Source organism: Cricetulus griseus (assembly GCF_003668045.3).
Source record: "Cricetulus griseus strain 17A/GY chromosome 1 unlocalized genomic scaffold, alternate assembly CriGri-PICRH-1.0 chr1_1, whole genome shotgun sequence".
NCBI lineage: Eukaryota > Metazoa > Chordata > Mammalia > Rodentia > Cricetidae > Cricetulus > Cricetulus griseus.
Genome location: NW_023276807.1, coordinates 77,843,925 through 77,863,435, shown reverse-complemented (window position 1 = coordinate 77,863,435; position 19,511 = coordinate 77,843,925). Strand labels below are relative to the sequence as shown.

Below are 19,511 nucleotides of genomic sequence, written 5' to 3'. Positions count from 1 at the left end.
GCAAAAACAGCAAGTGATCTTAACCACTGAGTCATCTCTCCAGCTTCTCTTATTTTTTCAACTCTACACAGTATTTGTTAAATCAAACCAGTGTTTCTTCAGACCAAGCTACCGGTTTCTTTTCTCCCATATGCATGCATGCCCAGTGTACAAGGTGGTCAGAAGAGGGTGTCACATCCCTTGGAACTAGTGGTACTGACAGTTGTGAGATACCATGTGGGTAATGGGAATCCAATGAGGCCTCTTCAAAAGCAATAAGTACTTTGAACCACTGAGTCATCTCTTCAATCCTTACTGATTTAAGACTGTAGATTATATGTATGCATGCTTTGTCTATATTAAGTCTGTGTACCACTCGTGTGCAGTTCCCATGGGTGCCAGCAAAGGGCATCAGATCCCTTGGAATTAAAGGTACAGAAGGTTGTTAGCTGCTATGTGGGTCCTCTGCAAGAGCAACAAGCACTCTTAACCACTGAGCAGTCTATCTCCAGCCCCTACAATTATATAGTCTTGACTAATTGTCCCTTTGTTGATAGTGGTGATTGTTATCTCTTCTGATTGCTTTTGACTTGATATCAACCCTTTTCAGTATTACAAATTGCTATTTTTAATTGTCTCAGCTTCCACTTAATTTCATCTTTTCACTTTCAGTCATTTTTGTAGATAGAGAACAGAAGGATTTTTCTTAATCCAGTAAGCTTTTTTTAGTTTGTTTGCTTGTATTGTGTATTGAACTCAGGACCAAGTTCTGTATCATACTGTACTGTGTCCTCAGACTGGAATGCATCTTTTAATTTAATTACAGCTGTGCACATTTAGTTGTATTACTAATTTGCTGACTCCTGTAAACTTATTTCCCTTTTTGGAAAACAAAGACATCACTCTCTCTCTCTTGTTTAGCTTAGAGGTTTGTTGTTTTACTGAATTGGACATTTTATTTTTTCCTTTTTGTCATTTGTTTATCTATTTGTCTAAGTTTTATTCTTTCCAAAAATCTAAAATTGTGACTTTAAAAAAAAAAAACTACTCTAAGTATCTTGTGCAGTGCTGGTTTAGTAGCTGAGAATCACTTTAGTCTGTGCTGTTTTTATGCTCTGTGAATTTTAAAAGATAACTCTGCTAGTTATAGTCATGTTGCTTGGCTGTTCTTTGCTCTCAACCCTTGGAATGGGTTGTGTACTTTCCTAGCTAGGATTTACACTGAGAGCCCTAGTGCTATTCTGATGAGTTTTTCTTTGTAAATGAATTGGCATTTTTTTCTTGCAACTTTTCGTTTTGTGGTTTTAGCATTTTAACATCATGGAGAATTTCTTTTGTGGTCATGTCTGTTGAGGGTTTTTAATGGGTCCTGTACTTGGGTATTCATATGTTTTTCCTAGATTTGGGGAATTTTCTAGTGTTTATTTAAATTGTTTTCTGTGCTTTATGTTTGTGTCTTGACGTCTTCTGGTACATTCAGTGGGTCCTTAGGTTCAATTTCATGGTTGTGGCATAGATGTTTTGATAGATTGGATTTTGCTTTTTTAGGAGTGATAGTGGATTTAATATTTCCTTGTCTCTGTCATCAATCATTGATTCTCTCATTTGGTGCTGCTAGTTACTGATTTTTTTTTTTTTATATTTAATTCATTGAATTTTTCACCTCTTTGCTTTTTTGGGTTCAATTTTGTTTCTTTGTCTGCTGTATTGTCCGTTTCCCTGTTGGGTTTTCTATCAGTATTGTTGACTTTGTTGTCTAGATCCTGAATTTATTTCCTTGCATTACTCATCAGTTTATTTGAATTTTTTTGAGGTTACTGATCATTTTTAAACTAGACTATTGTGTTTTTACATTTCATCCATTTCTATACCTTTTAATTCATCCAGTGATATTTGAGTTCGAACTTTCTTTTTTTAAAAAAAATTTAGACGTGGTCTCACTATGTGATTAATTTGAGGCTCAAGTAGGTCAGGTTGGTCAGAGAACTTAAAAAAAAAAAATTCTTCTGCCTTTGGAGTCCTGGAGTGAAAGACATGGGCCACCACACCTTTCTCCAAAATGTGAACTTATACAGGAGGGGGCGTGTTGCTTTTTTCATATTTTGCTTCCAATTTGCAATTTATATCTTTGTCGGGGTTGGTATCTCTTATTTAGGATTCTTCTTAGGTAGAAGCCTCCTCTCACGTGCTCAATCCCTATTTCCTCTCAGTGAGGAGAAAACAAGCAGCTCCAACGGCAGAAACACTAAGACAAAGCATATGCACAAAAGTAAAAATCAGTGATAAATAATATACCGCTAAATGCTGAAGGTAAAAAAGGGGGGGGGAAAATTCATGTTAATTATGAAGTTACTAGGATAAAAGTAATAGTATATGTATAAACTAAAGGATGCTGTCAGGGAAAGGATGAATGAAGAAAAAGGCAAAATAAGGACAAAAAAGATAAACAATTTTTAAGCACAAGAGACAAAAAGGAGTAACAGAAAAAATGTAATGAAGAAGATAGAAATAAGACCATAAATGGTTTAAAAAATAACATAATAAGTAAAAATAATCCTAAGAAACAATAAACACATGTTGAAAAACAGACCAAAGAGTTAAAAAAAATGACAAAGAATTGAGGCATTTTGTTCTGAATTCTTTAAAGGAACCTGGTGGGTGTGTAGGTGGTATGTTAGAGTTGGTGTTGCTTGTCATTCCTACAGTTGTAGCTGTTGTTGCATTTTTGCAGGGTCAGACTTCCATGACCTTCCATGACACATGGTGCACGTAACTCATGCAGGTACACATAGGCACATACATTAAAAATAAATATTTAAAAATTTAAGGGGATGAGGATATACCTTAGTTGTTAGAATGTTTACCTAGCATACACAAACCCTGGGTTAGATTTTATAGTTCCACATAAACCAGGAATGGTAGTAAAATGCTGTAAAAACACAAAAATAAATAAAATGAAACAATGGGCTGGACCTAGATGTAGAGTTCTCAGCCCTATGTGGCATAAACAAGCTGACTGGCCACTTGCTGAGCAGGATAAAGTTAGGAAGGAAAGCCAAACTGAGAATGCTGTGATGAGGAAGGGAGGAGTTAGAGGAGTCACCAGACAGAGAATGAGTTGTGCAGATAAAATGGGATAGAGGTCAAAGCCAAGAGCCTTGGGACAGCACATACATGAATAGAAATGGGTTAAGTTGTAAGAGCTAATTAGTAACAAGCCTGAGCTATTGGCTGAACATCATTAATATTAAGGCTCAGTGTGGTTGTTATGAAGCTGTTACAGAGAAACTCCACCTACAGTACAGGCCTTTATTTTGGGGGAAAACTTACAGAACAAAAAGGGGGGTCTCCTGAGCTCATGGAAGCTCACAGACTCTAGACAGCTAGGGAGCCATCATCAGACCACCTAGGCCCTCTGCATGTGAGTGACAGGTGTATAGCTTGTTCTGTTTGTGGGGCCCCTAGCAGTGGGGCCAGGATCTATCCCTGGTGCTTGAGATGGCTTTTTGGAACCTATTTGGTGGGACGCCTCACCTTGCTCAGCCTTGATGCAATGGGGAGGAGTTTGGTCCTGCCTCAACTTGATATGCCATGCTTTGTTGACTCCCCATGGAAGGCCTTACCCTTTCTGAGGAGTGAATTGGGGAAGTAGAAAGGAGATGGGGGAAGGGAACAGGAGGAAAAGAGGGAGGGGCAACTGGGTTGGTATGTAAAATAAATAAAAAATTAAAAGGGGGGTATCTATTAATCACCCTGTTACCCACTTAGAAGCTAGGATAGTTTTAGGCTAAAAAAGTGGGTTGCTGGGGAAGGCAGAGAAGGAGGTTGAATGTTTCCATTTTTAGCCAGCGATTGAACATTGCCAGGAGCAACCAGTAGTAGTCAGCTAAAAAGGTTAGGTAATGGACAAATATCTTTCCTGACTGACCATTACCTGACTTGTCTACAGGGCAAAGCAAGAAAGACATTGGAGAAACAAGTTAATTTGCTTCCAGAAAACAAATTACTATAGTTACTGCAATATCATGATTCAACCCAAACTGAGGAGTATATAAAATGGTGTGGCCCTGGCTAACAATAGGGAGTGACATGGATTTCTTCTCCCATGCTGGTTCACTGTGCAGGTGGAATTACTGTCACACCAATTCCCTCCTGCTAAAGGATTCTGAAAACTGGGTGAGGACTGCCATTGCTGCCTGGCCTACCACGCAGTTTTCCTGCTTTTTAAAAAGTCTGTTTCTGTGTGCTTTTTAACTATCCTTTCACCTTTTCTTTCTTTCTCTTTTTTAAATCTCCTATTGTTATTTTTTTTTCTTTGGATAAAGCCTCTTTTTATTACCCCAATTTTTATCACTTACATTTACTTAGTTTTTAATGCATGGGAGTATTCTAAAACTGTACCACCTTACTAAAAATTTCTGTCATTTTCTTTTTCCCCTGTGTTCATACCTGGTTTGTATGAATACATACATATGAATACATACCTGGTATGTAATACTGCTTTCTTAGAATAAGTTGAGATAATAAGCAGTATTATCTTAAAACCAAATTAAGTGTTTCCAGATATTTTGTGGTGATCCTTTATTTTGGCCAGGTGATACAAGGGAAATTAAGGCCTTGAGACTTCTTGGGTTTCTTAGTCTCATTAATAAAGTAATTCAAGAATGGACTCAAATGGAAGCACTAGTAAAATTAAGAGTTTAAAAGAAATACACTCCAGGGCAGGCAAGTTGTGGATCTCAGCTGTTGCCCAGAAGAAGGTACTATAAGAAGGAAACACAGAGAGGCAGCCACAACATGGTAAGTATGTATGTGGGTATGTTAGGAAAATAATTGAAGACTAAAGTATCAGGGAATTCCAAAGTGTTATGGAGAACATACTTAGAAGAGAGAAAGACAAAAGGGAAATACTACACTTTTCTAAGTAATTGAGGAAAATAGGTACAGGCCATTTGGTTGGTTTCTATAAAGACCTCACCTTAGGGGGCAGGAATTCTGAGAAGGTTAAGTATAGTATCTCATTAAAGGGTTAATTATTCCATCTGTCTCTTCAGCATGGCTTAAGGTGAACCTGCTTCCCTAGGGATCTCCATACAGACCAGAGATTGTACTTCCTTGATTAGAAGTGGTTTTTTTCTTAATGGGTCTTTATTGCTACTCTAATAGAAGCATTTCTTCCTTTTCTATTTCATGAAATAATTTGTTCTTTAAAGGTCTGGTAGAATTCAACAGTGACCATGTATAGTACTTATGTTGACATATAATATATATATATAAAAATAATATAACCTTGATTTAATTTTAGTAGGTCATCAAATTTTGCAATTTGTTAGAATATAAATTTTCAAAATTTTCTCTAATCTGTATTTTATTTGTCTCTTTTATAATATCCCCCTTTTCATCTCTCAGTTTACTTATTTGGGTCATCTCTCTTTGGAAATTTTATTTCAGAACTAGCTTATTAAGTAGTAGATTTTCCTACTGCTTTTTCACAGTTTTAGTTGACCTTTGTTCAGTGTTTTACTCCTTTGGCTTTTTAGTCTTTGGGAGGGTCTGCCACTCAACTCCCAATTAAATCACACATGGAGGCTTATTCTTAGCTATGAATGCCTGGCCTTAGCTTGGCTTATTTCTAGCCAGCTTTCCTTAACTTAAATTATCCCATCTACCTGTTGTTTATGGGCTTTTTACCTTTCTCTATTTCTGTATATCTTACTTTCTTTCTCTCTTACTTCTTGGCTAGCAGGGTGACTGGCCCCTGATGTCTTCCTTCCTCTCCTTGTTCTCTTGCTCCTTCTCTTCCTTGGTTCTCCTTCTATTTATACTCTCTGCCTGCCAGTCCCGCCCATCCTTGCTCCTGCCTAGCTATTAGCTCTTTGTTAGTACCTGAGGTGTTTTAGACAGGCATAGTAACACAGCTTCACAGAGTTAAACAAATGAAGCATGAATAAAAGCCACACACCTTTAAATAACATTCCCCAACATTTCCCCTTTTTTGTCTAAACAAAAATAAAAGGTTTTAACTTTAACATAGTAAGACTGAATACAATAAGAACAAGATTACATTCACAAATGTAATCATTTGTGTCTGACAAATTTAAAGAAAATACTCCATAATCTATTCTTAGTAAATCCAAAATTTTATACCTAACCTACCTTCTATTATATCCAAGGAAAACTGCAACTAATACTATCCAGTCTTCAGTTCCATCAAAGGCCCCAAAAGGATATAAACAAAAAGTGCATTACAAGCGATTTCCAAAAAGTCTAGAAATGACAGACACATCTGACTGCCTGGACAATCACCCAAAGTTCCTTTGCAATTTTGGTGCATCCGTCTTCAGCCTGTGGTCCCATAGTATCTGGCAACCTTATCAATGAAGCAGAAAATTTGAAAGACCCCACTGCCTATACTGGCGGTTTGTCAGTCACTTTCCTCTGTGTCCTGCAGAATGTCAGGCAGTTTGTTCGTGAAGTAGGAACTCTGAAGGACCATCCTATCTTGTTTTGGCAAAGTTCAGTGGCTACTTTTCTGTGGGTCCTGTATGTCCAGTTTATACATAGTATACTGTTAAGCAGTCCAGGAAAGAAGCAGTTTCTTTCAATATGACTAACCTTGCCATATTGAAAGAAAACTCCATAAGGAGCTTCTTCGATTCCCATCATCTCTGAAGTATATTGGTGCTGCCAGGAGCAGATGTGTCTCATTGTCATGAAAAGCCCTAAATTAACAAAACATTTTAAATAGCATATTCTATAGGTCTTTGAAAGGTTTCAAGACCATCTGTCTATCTAAAATATATCTCTATGTGATCTGGAAAGCATAGGTAACATACCTACAAATTTGATTGTTAAGCTGGGGCAGTGGTGGCACACCCTGTAATCCCAACACTCTGGAGGCATGGCAGGCAGATCTCTGTGAATTCCAGGCTAGCCTGGTCTACACAGTGCGTTCCAGGACAAGCGGAGCGGTTACACAGAGAAACCCTGTCTGGAAAAACAAACAAACAAAATTGTTAAAAATAATTAACTGACCTGTGTTCAGCTATTCTAATAGTTCATAATAATAGCTTTCAAAAACTAGAATTCTACCTTACATTTTTAAATGAACTGCCTAGGTACAATACCTTAAACAAGAGCAGAAACATATACACACTATGTTGTAACAAAAATAACCTTAAACTTATGTCAGTATACAAGAATCCTTTAAACAAGAGCAAAAACATGTATACAGTGTAACAAAATTAACTTTGAATTTGTATCAGTATACCAAAATCTAAGCCAAGGCAAAAATAACTGAGATTAACAGTTTTTATTTTTTTATCTTATATTCCCCTAAATTATAACAAACATCCATGACCCACAAAATAACCAAAGACCGCCCACACCCCTTTTCTCTTAGGAATGTGGGCACAGTCCTCTCCATACTGCTCCCTACTGGCCTTGGGCTAAAACATCCCTAGGGGGCCCCTGAGAAGAATTTGAAATAATGACCAAGTCCTGGGAAGACCAGTTTTTAACACCATAAATAAATGACCTAGAGACAGATATTGTGGTTCAAACTTCAAGCTGATGATTAGAAAAGCAAAGCAGTCGGCCACTATCTCTCACCTCTTGTTCAGACTGAAAGGGCTAATCCACAAGCTCGTCCCCAAGCTTCTGCTGCCTCTCCTCAGTGTGGCTGGAGAATATATATGTCCTCCTGTTCTCAGTGTGGCTGGAGAATGAATGCTTGATACTGAGACCTGGCTCCTGTCTTACATAACTCCCTAATGCTGGGGTTAAAGGCATGTGATCCCAGGTACTGAGATCATCTTTGTAGGAGCTGTTTTCTCTTTAGGACTGGATCACTCTTGTGTAGATCTGGGTAGCTTTGGACTCATAGTGATCCATCTACCTCTTAATCCTGAGCTAAGTTTAGGATTAAAGGTGTGTACCACCACCTTCTAGCTTCTGGCTGCTAGGATTAAAGGTATGTGCCTGGATTCTATGGCTTGTGGCTGACGTTGCTTTCTAAATCCTCAGACAAGCTTTAATAAATCATTAATAATATATCACCACACCAGTCATAACCTTTGTTGATAGATACCACCTGTTAAGATTCAGCAAGTTTCTCTTGATCAACCTGGAATGAATCCACAGCCTCTTGTTTCCTGTAGAAACAAGGCTTGTGAGGGCGTGGTCAGAGTGAGTAGGGGGACTGCGTTTCCGTTTCGGTTTCTCTTTTTGCTTCTTGCTGTACAGACTACCACCGGCTGGCTGGTTCGCTCTGTAAGTAAGGCTTTTCCCTATTAAATACCCTTATATTTCTCCCTGACTCCGTATTGGTAATTTCCTACTATAGTTTTAAAAATGATTTAAAGTCATTTCTCTCCTTGAGTCTATGTGTTATGTTACATTTAGTGGTTTGAGTTTGTTGAACCATCCCTGTATCCCATGAATTAAGATCATAATGAATGATGTTTTCTAAAAGCTCAAATATTTTGTTGAGAGTTTTTGCAATGTTGTTCACTAGAGATGTTGTCCTAGTTTGTTTTCTACTCTATGATAAAAACCCATGACCAAAAACATCTTGTGGAATAAAGGATTTGTTTGGCTTATACTTCCACATTACAGTCCATCATTGAGGGAAGGAAGTTAGAGCAGAAATTTAAGCAGGAATCTGGAGGCAGGAACTCAAGCAAAGTTCACGGAGGAATTCTATTTAATACTGGTTTGTTGTGTATACAACTGAAGACAACTTGCCCAAAGGTAGCACTGCCCACAGTGGCCTGAGTCCTCTCACATTTGTCATTAATAAATTTTTAAAAATGCTGTGAGCTTTGGGTGATGGGAACTAAACTCAGATCCTCTGTAAGAGCTCACCACGTTCTCCTTAGGGCTGCTTCTATTGCATTCTATGGGTTGAGCATGTTAGGTTTCCTTTTCCTTCATTCCTTTCTTGATTTCCTTTTTATTCTTTTAGGCCACTCTGATAGGGGCATTTCCTCAGTTGAGATTCCTGCTTCCCCAAGATAGCATTTTCTTTCTAGACCACTTCTCTAGGACTTTGGGAATTTGAGTGAAGCAGTGGATTCCTTTTTTAGTGCTGGCCTGCTATCAAACTCTGGTGCTTCACATTATCTTCCAATAATAATTACTGTTTATACCTGGCATACAGTTAAAACATCTTTCTTAGTCTTTTCAAAAGGTATATGAGCTTTAGTAGGTACACATTTGTGCATAAATGCCCAAATGAAAGACTATGTCTAACATCGTTTCTTATAGAAAATTTGAGTAATGCCAACTGAAAGATATTAGGGATGGAGTTACTTTCAATATCCTTCGAGATACATGCATTATTTTTTATTACTATAATGCTTTCCAGTTCTTTTTCAAATTTTTGTAATACTCCACATCATTTGGACTGTCTTCATGCCAGAATTGAATCTTTTTTCCTAGTGAAATTTATATTTGAGTACTTGCATGTTTTCAAAAAATTTAAACATTGTCACACTTACTAATACTCTTCATTCCTGCTTTATTTTTTGTCATATATTTTAATTTTTTATTTATGAGTGTGTTGTGCCACATGTGTGTAGACGACTGTGTGGCCAGAATAGGGTGGAACCATAGTTGGAGGTAGTTGTGAGTCACCTGAAGTGGGTGCTGGGACCCACACTCAGGTCCTCTGAATGAACAGCACATAGTCTCAACCTCTGAGCCACCCAACCCCTCCTGCTTTATTTTTATCTTTAGCACTTATGACCTAAAGCACATGTTCATTATTTCGTTTATTCTTACAAAACGTATGTTCCCTCAGCAAGTATTGTTAACTGCTGTTCACTGCTTAGACAAACAATGAACATTCAGTGAGGATTTGTTGTGTGAATGCTCCAATTTTCTAAAAGTTTTCTTTCAAGTATGTTACTATTTTTACTTTTCTGTGAATTTCATAGGCTTATCATGTGTGCCAAACTGAAATTATCTTAACTAGTTCATGTACGTGTTGTCTTGCCCTGTTTATGAACCTCTTAGTAAAGTCATGTTTATCTTGTGTTCACTTCCTATATGTTTCCCCATTTCTTAAATATCTTGATCATGACTATTTTTAGAGGTAGGTGGATTTCTAGGGGCCTGCGAATAATGCAATAAAGCTTTAATTATGGCAGTACTTTTTATAAATTTTATTTAAATTAGAAACAATCTTATTTTACATATCAATCCCAGTTCCCTCCCCCTTTATCCTCCCATGCTCCCCACAGCCTCCCCCCATCCCATCCCTCATCTACTCCCCAGGGAAGGTAAGTATGGTAGTACTTTCATATCTGACTTTTTCTTTTGTTGTTTGAGACTTGGTCTCTACTTAATGTTGGCTGTCCTGAATCTCACTATGTAGACCAGGTGGGCCTTGAACTCAGAGCTCTGTTTGCCTTGGCTGAGGGCTGGGTTAAAGGTATGTGTCACCATGCCCAGATTGGATCTCTCAGTGTAGGCCAGGTTGGCCTTCACCTTGACACAATCCTCTGATCTCAAGTTCTGGGGGCCTTAGGCATGTGCCACCATTGCAGCTTATGTTGTAGATGTTTTAAAATACTATTTGTAAGATTAGATTAGGAAAATAGAAGGATGGTTTACAAAACCCCAGAGTAGCCATACAATAACCAATTATAAATTACAGTAATTTTCTTTTAAAAATTTTTTGTGTAATTTTTAACTGTCTTACTACTTTATATTACTTTTATCAGAGTTAACATATAATTAATAATTTAAAATAAAGTAATAACTAAATTTTCATATTAATTTCAAGGTACAGTTACTACAATTTAATGGTTTTGTACTTTTGTTTCATTTTTCTTTCTCCCCAACAAAAGATTTTATAAACATAAGCTTAGAGTTCAGATTCCATTGTAGCAGGGTACACTATACTAAGCATTCGCATTCTATGTTAATACTATATGATATTAAATTCAAAAGTAAACTTGTGGTATAAAGGTCAGGGTATGTTTACATGAGGTTACTGCTGACTGTGCTGATGAGGGAGTATGGGATTGTCTTCTCATTCTGGAACAGTGACATGTGAGAATTAGATGGGTTACTGAGGAAAGAATGCAGAAGCAAGACTTGTGGACACACTAAAGATTATCCTCCATTTGGACAGTTCAGCTTATAATAGGTGACTTATACAGAAGGTCACATTGCAAGTCAGTAGATTAATGTTTCTGATTCATCCATATTGTCTCATGTTACTCAAAAATAAGTTTTTATCTTTTATCTGTAAAGTCTTTAAGGTAAACTTTTTCCATAAGCTTTATTTATGAAAATTTAAACATTCTTTATTCAGAGGTAAGTTGCTTTCATAAAGTATGGTATAGAATAGTGATTACTGCCAGATGCTGGTGGCATGCCCCTAGACTTTAATACCAGCATTAGAGAAGCAGAGGCAGGTGGATCTCTGTGAATTCAAGGCCAGCCTGATCTACAGAGTGAGTTCCAGGCCAGCCAGGGGTGTTACTCAGAGAAACTCTTGTCTCAAAAAAACTAAAAAGAAAAAAAAAAGTAGTGATTGCTTTAAAATATTTGTTTTAAAAAACTTAAAGTGATAGTCTTCATTTTGCATCAATGCAAAAATATCTAAAATTCAAAATAAAGTTTTATTTTCCCTTTTAAGTTATGCACTTTATATTTTAAGATAGGGTTTCATGCTATAGCTGAGGCTATCTCAGAGTCAATATTTTTTTTTTTTTATTAATTCAAGTTAGGGAACCAGAGTCAATACTTAAGCCAGGCTGGTCTCAAACTTCTAAAAAGAACTCCTTCCTCAGCCTCACAGGTGTAAGAGTTACAGATATGAGCCACCATGCTTGATCATTTAAGTCTGCCATAACTTAGTTATCTAATTCATACAGTTAAAAAGACTTAAGACATAACAGATCCTTTGCATGTTTGTTTTTAACATAGCACACCCAGAGAAGAGTGTACAGTTCCTAAGTTGTAACTTGGTGAGTGGTTACATAGTACTAGCCGTGTAGTTACTAACTACTGAATATCATTTTACAGGAGACTTTGCAGCAGTTGATTATGATGTCATTGCCAAATGTCTTAATCATTGGCAAAAATCCCTTTTCTGGTAAGTTTTAAGTTGGTATAATGGGATAATAATGCCTTATGTTTGTGTAACACTAGTATGTTTCCCAAGGGCTTGATTATTTATCCATCCTCAGTAGGTTTTCCACAGCATCAGTAGGAAAAGTTGGGAATGATATTCCTGTCTGTAGAAAGAAAGGAAGCTTACAATATTTAAGTTGTTGGTGAGATACACATACTCCAACACTGAACCAATGTTTTTTTTTTTTTTCCTGCCGTGTTAAACTGGTTTTTGGTGATGGTTGTGATTTTAACGAATAATGTTGAAACTGTTTTAAGATTATATATATATATATATATATATATATATATATATATATATATAATTGCCAAAATTGTTGGACTTCTGTATTTTTTGTTTGTTTGTTTGTTGGCTAGTTCATTTTCATAGTCATATGGATTAAATCTTGAACCTGATAAATACTAGCCAATTGCTTATCATTGAGCAGTATTCCAACTTTTAAGTTGAAAGGTTTACTGTTGAACAGTTTAATTTGTATTAAACAACTTGGTAGTAGAAAGATCCAAGGAAGTTTTTTTAGATTATTTAAATTACTATACTAAAAATCCCTTATTCCCTTACTAGCATTTTATTTTTGCTTGTATTTTTCTGTTTCTGGAACTTGCTCCTAGGGCCTCACATACACCAGACCCATCCACCCTAGAATTTAATGTTTGAACAGTTATCTAGCAGTTATGAAACATTTCAGGAAAGGACTTAATCCTTGTGGGATACATGATGTCCAAATGAATATATCTTTTACCTGAACCCTAGCCCAGCTGAAACAAAAAAAAAAAAAAATCCAAATAAGAGGCACTATGAAATCAGCTTTTTAGGAAACCACCAAATAAATGCTTTAGTAGTGAGCTCAATTGGGAATTCAGTTACCTAGATGATCTTTAGAGATACTCTAGGATGTTTCGTTATACAAGTAAAGAGAAGATTAACATGTAGAATGGAATTAATTTTGATTCCATATGCATTTAGTAAATAACTACCAAGTCACAGGGTGGAAGTGGTTTATGTGTGAGGACTTCTTGTGGTTTGGTGAAAGATCCAAAGAGTACGGTGAGATCATATACTTCGTATGACAGAGACATGTGCAAAATACTAAGGCATGTAAAATAGAGAGTGTTAATTATTCCTAAAATTGTCAGGGTTAGAGTTTGGACTTGTGCCTTGTTCAAAAGGACTACACAGATGTGAGATCTATCTATGGTGATAGAAGGGGTTCACTAAGGAATTGAGGAGAAGGAAAGAAATTTGTAGTCCAAGTTATAGTCAAAGAGTGTATATTGATTGTTAAAATGGCCTAGTAAGACTAGAAAAAAATAGTTTTATGGAAAGTAAAAGGAAGTCTCTAATATAACAGTTTGAAATGCATCACAGGTTAAGTTAACCTGATAGTGAAAATCTTTCTGAATTTTATATATTTGTGGTTATGATTGGCAAAATATTTTAAGACAGTCTTTTGGGATTTTTGGGGGGGCGTTGTTTGTTTGTTCTCTGTGTAGCTTTGGAGCGTGCCCTGGAACTAGTTCTTGTAGACAAGGCTGGTCTTGAACTCACAAGTGTTGGGATTAAAGATGTGCGCCACCACTGCCCAGCTTATTTTAAGACAGTCTTAATTGAATGCTATTAACACTGGTTGCTCTGTAGTTCTGTTCTGGACTGATAACTTTTATCCAGTTTTTAACATGTATTTCTTTCTTTTATTAAAATGTGTTATTGTGAAATAGGATCTCACACTGTAGACCCAGGCTAGCCTGGAACTCACTTTGTAGCCCAGGGTAGCTCAAGTAGTTCTCTTACTTTAGCCTCTTGCTGCTGGGATTATAGGTATGACCTACCACGCCCAGTTTACTTTATTAGACTCACTCTGATCCTTATGAACCTGTGCAGTGAGAAGTATGTTCAGGTTGTATAAGTAGATGAACCATAATGTTTGTATTTTAGTAAAAAAAAATACTAAAGAGGAACAAACATTGGCATGTTCTTATATCAGCATAATCTAGAGGGTTGGTATAATACGGTTTATAGAAAAGGAGTAGGTACAGTTAGCATACTTAGTTTAAAGCTTATTTGTCTACACTGTAACTCTTTAGAAGGGATATCCTTGCCATGTCTTCTGCTATCACCACATTAAGCACTCATAAACAACATAATTAAATTCCACTATTTATTTATAAAATTCATCTTTTTGTCAAGTTGTGGTGATTGCTTCTAGAGTTGATTGTTTCAGTGTTTGAAAGAGTTGAAACAAAGCTAAATGTTGTACTTACTAATGTTTTTATTTCAGAACAAGGCACAGAAGAAGTTAAAAAGTTGCTTTTACTTTTACTGGGTTGTGCAGTTCAGGTAAGTTGAAATGTTTCTTCTTATTTTCATTCTTATAAACTGTTCTTGAGACTCTATCTAGTTTTCTGAAAGACTTAATAATTTTATCACCTTAAAAAATTGTGTGTTAGTTCTTAACTTGGCCTTCAGTGATGTTTCTCTTACCGGTAAGAATCTGCTGATGGAGTGTAGGCCTGGAACTTGCTTGGACAGCTGGACAGTACAGGCAGATCTTGGGTGGGCTCCTGTTTAGACATTTTCTAGGTGGGAGTGTGATAATATCTTGTTGTACAAATAAATCTTGTCTGAAGATCAGAGGCCGGAGCATGCCACTAGCTAACCATAGAGCTGTGTACAAACAGACAGGAAGTGAGAAGGCTAGGCAGAGAGAGGAAGTGAGATGGCTGGGTGGAGAGAGGATGTAAGTGGGACGAAACAGGAATTTGCCCATTTTCCCTTCTGGGAAGCTAATGAGGTGGCTTTGGCTTGCTCCTTCATCTGTCCAATCTCTCAGCATTTTCCTTTTAAAAAAAAAATGTGTGTAAGAATGTTTCTTTTATTTCAAAAGTTACAGCATCAATGCTATGCATTAAGAACTTTTAGTAGATGCTTCTAGTGATTCAGATTGTTATGCCTCTTTAGAGGACATGTCCCATGCATCTCTTCTGGTTTGCTTCTGCAAGCATGTGCTTCAGGATAAGAGAAGAGGGGCTAACAATTTAGAGAGGATTTGGGGCTGAAGCAATAGGTTGAGAGCACTGACTACTCTTCCAGAGGACCCAGGTTTGATTTCCAGCATCCACGTGGTAGCTCATAGCTATCTGTAACTCCAGTCTCATGGACTCCCAACACCCTCTTCTGGCCTTTGTGGGCACCAGGAACACATGTGGTACACAGACATATATGCAGGTAAACTCCCCTCCAATAAAAATAAATAAATCTTAAGAGAGAATTTGTGGGAAATTTTTTTTGTGTGTGGTATTTGTTTATGTACATGACTATACATGTATGCATGCAAGCATGTGAAGGTCAGAGGTCAGTATCAAGTGTCAGTCACCTTATTTCTTGAGATAAGGTATCTCACTGAACCCAGAACTTCCTGATTCAGCTATATTTGCTGGCCACCAAGTCCCAGGGATCTTCCCAGCATTAAAATTACAGTTTTACACCAATGCAGTCAGCAAGCACTTTTCTAATAAACAATAGTAGCAGCCTTATTGCTTCTTCATAGATGTTTGCATCAATAATGTGAGCCAAGATTTATTGAATATATAGTTTGCTAGGTGTTATAGCTTATAAAGGTTTTATTATAATCTTTTTCTCAAATAAGATTAGTGTTTGGGTAGATATTTAAGTTATTTTACAAATTGGATATTTGTGAGTCTAGTATACTACTTTAATTACAGTGGGAATCTATGTATCTGTAGCAAATTGAGATAGTCACCTTAGATATAGGTCAATTTGTTAGTAGGCTAAAGCACACTATTGTGATTTCCAAATCTATTATACTAGATTTTCCATCTAATTAACTTAAAAAGTATGTGTGTGTATGTGAACATGCCATGATATACTTGTAGAAATAAGAGAACACCCTTGTTGAGGTTGTTCACCTGTGCCCATAGCAGTTTTTGTTTTATTTTGTTTTGTTTTTTAATTTCTGGGAGTTCACCTATCTCTGCTTCCAGTCTCTGTAAGAGCACTGGGATTACAAATACACACTACCACATCCAGGGTTCCTGTAGCAGGTTATCACACTTGTAGGGCAAACACTGCTATATCTGAAGCCCACTACTTTTTTAAAGGATGAATTATTTCAATGTACAGTTATACTAGTTCTTTATAGAGTGAAATGTTTTTGGTTTTGTTTTAGGGCTTGATTTTCTTTCTTTCTTTTCTTTTCTTTGTTTTTAATGCAGGGTTATATGTATCCCAGACTGGCCTCAAACTTGTTATGTAGCTCTGGCTGACCCTAAATTTCTGATGCTTCAACTTCTATCTTCCAATACTGGGATTGCAGGTGTGCATCACCACACCCAATGTTTACAGTGCTTGGAACTGAACCTTTGTATTCATATATGCCAAGCAAGCACTTTCCCAGCTGAGCTATGTCCCAGCCTATGAAATCAGATTTTTATAAACAAACAAATAAGCTCACTAGTAATATTTCATGTTTATTTACATATATTTTATATTCTAGAGTGTGTTGGCTTTTAGACCCAACTGCTTTGAAGTTATATTGAATGTGTGTGTGTGTGTGTGTGTGTGTGTGTGTGTGTGTGTGTATACGCACATGTGTATACCATCTATGTGTGTATATGTATATGCACATATATGTGTATGTGTATACCACCTGTGTGTGTGTATATGTGTGTATGGTAGATAATGATCGGTTCAGGATTATGGGTATACCTACCACCTCAAGACATTATTTCTTTGTTTTGAGGGCAGACAAAATGGTCTATACTGGCCTTTTTTAAATGCTTGGTTCATTGTTGTTCATCATAATGATCATACATATGACATAAATTATCATCCTATCCAACTATCTGTACTTGTGTCAATTACCAGTCCCCTGATCTAATCTCTTTCCACCATCATCTTCTTCTTAGCATCCTTTCTAGCCTCTAGTAACCACTATGAGGGCAGTGTTGATAGATAAATTATTACATTTCTAAAATACGTTGTACATGATTTTTTACTTAACAACTGATTAACTATTAAGATAAATATGGTGTCTGTTGCTGCTGTTCTAATTTGGTCATCAGGCCTTTAGTTGGAATCACTGTTTTTACTCACAGCTACTATTCACAGCATTTGCTTTATAAAAAAATTCTTTTGTTGATGAATGTTACATTGTATAAATGGTGAGTTTCTCAGGGTACTGCTACTGAAGAAACAGGCTTGCAGTGCTTATAAAAGGAAATGCATATCTCTTTTTAAAGCTAGAGCAGAAAACGATAAGACAGTTGAATTGGGGTACTCTAAATGAATTTTAATTATTACATGCCATAAAAACCCTGCCATTTTATGTTTTGGTTGGATGGAAACTATTCATAAGTCAGTAATTACAGAGAGATGTTAAAGAGTTAGGATTACTGTCTCTGAAAATCTAGTTTACATATGCTACGAATATAGTTAGAAAGTCAGCCCTCAGTTGTTCTTAAAGTCCTGGTTCATATTCTCTAGAATAAAAAAAGTGTTTTTAAGCCTATTGATCCCTATTGCATTTCCTCCAAAACTCCTCAGCTCCTAATCATATGTAGGATTTGTGCTTTCCTGGTCATTTAAAACAGTTTTATATCATAACAATACTTTAGTTTTTCCAGGGATGTAGAGTTCTGGATGAAAGTATAGAGTGTGCTCAGATTGTATAATAACGGAAATGGAGCATTAGCAACTTAACTAACCTGAATCAGAGCTTTGTAAGGTTCTTAATGATCAAAGAGCCAGTTTTTCTTCTTTAGGGTCTATTGTCTTCACTGGCTCTGTAATTGGCCCAGGAGGTGCTTCTTAGCTTGGCACAAGGCAGTGCTGTCTATTTGTATGCACCTCTCATTTGGTGGCTGCATGAATACAGTTGTATTAGGAGTTGAATTGCAATATACAAGATGTAGACAGTCAGAGATGAAGATGTGTGTTGTTATTTAATCCTTATTGGAAAAAGACTAAGTTTATATTTTTTGTTTTTAGCTGAAATAAAACTTCAAAAGGGTAACATTAAGGATTTGCTGCCTTATTCCTATTTGGTTATGTGTGTATTTATAGTTATTACATTTTGCCCCTGGCTACTTTGTTACAGTAGAAACAAATCAGAAATTTATTGTATTACTTTATAAATGTTGACCTGGGCCATCACCGTTAGTTTCTTTTATTAAGATTGATAGGCTGAATATGAGAGAATGAATTGTAAGCTTGAAGTAAAAATTGCCGATTTTTTTTTTTTTCCCCAAGAAGAAAGGCAGTGTTGTTTGGTGACAGTCAGAGACTGACTGAGCGTTTTGGCAGTATTCCGAATTCTGCCACTGACTCACTGTGGTTTTTGGCAAGTAACTTGTTCTCTCTGAAACAAGTTCTTGATTCTTTACTTCTGTTTGTTAGGTTAACATAATAATATCCTGACCTCAGATGTGCTGTGTAATATGTTCCTACTTTAGAACTTTCCAGAATAAAACTGTAGCGTTCAGTGCCTAGCTTAAATGTTTCAAAATCATTGTATCTTCATTAGGTAAGTATATCTGAGAGAGGTCATTTAAATGTAGAACAAAACCCTCACTGTGCTGTTGAAATATTGTAAATGCTTATATGTAGCATTTTAAGGACAATATAGAGTCTGAATGGTCCCCCTCCATTTATTTCAGTGTCAGAAAAAGGAAGAATTTATTGAAAGAATTCAAAGTTTAGATTTTGATACAAAAGCAGCAGTTGCTGCACACATTCAAGAGGTAAGTACGTACGTACGTACGTATGTATGTATGTGTGTATGTATTTTTGTAACGTTTCCAGTTTGTTTTTTAAATATTATCTCCCCAAATACTTAGTTACAGGATAAACAAGAACAATTAAAGATCAAGCATAAATCATCCTTACTTATATATAAATTTCTTTTCTTTAGAGATAATTCCATCAGTGAATTGTCTTATGTATGACACAATGCTTACTACACATTTACTCTCTCTTTTGTCTATGAGGACATGAGAATATTGGGGAATGAAGTTTGAATCTTTATTAGGTAGCACAGAATGAATGATAGGGATAAAGATAATAAGCTTAGTCTGTGTGACTTTTTCTTAAATAAATAACCATTTTTATTGGACTTATTTGAATTACACAAATACATTGAATTTTAGAAACATATTCATATAAAAACAAATCTGAGGCATAATGTACCATGTCAAATTATTGATGTTAATGTAATTTTTAATTAAAATTTTTTTCTTTGTTTTTTGAGACAAGATTTCCTTGTGTATCTTTGGAGCCTGTCCTGGAACTCACTCTGTAGACCAGGCTGGTCTCGAACTCACAGAGATCCGCCTGCCTCTGCCTCCCAAGTACTGGGATTAAAGGTGTG

General features: G+C 36.3%; 1 protein-coding gene across 10 annotated transcripts in view; it reads left to right on the top strand.

Annotated features, from left to right (window-relative positions):
• The window catches only part of Ccdc88a (coiled-coil domain containing 88A), a 153,362-nt gene that overhangs the window by 59,700 nt on the left and 74,151 nt on the right, over window positions 1-19,511 (top strand). For 8 of the 10 annotated variants that reach the window (XR_003479645.2, XM_027387968.2, XM_027387969.2 and 5 more), the window contains exons 4-6: window positions 12,019-12,088; window positions 14,406-14,464; window positions 18,802-18,885. Coding sequence is in view for 8 of the 10 variants with exons in the window: in XM_027387968.2 (XP_027243769.1) it covers window positions 12,019-12,088; window positions 14,406-14,464; window positions 18,802-18,885 (213 nt within the window). In the remaining 2 variants the exon portion in view is untranslated. Of the gene's footprint in view, window positions 1-12,018; window positions 12,089-14,405; window positions 14,465-15,327; window positions 15,353-15,448; window positions 16,461-18,801; window positions 18,886-19,511 lie in introns of those variants that run through there. The other 2 variants (XM_027387966.2, XM_035452197.1) reach the window with 2 other exon arrangements.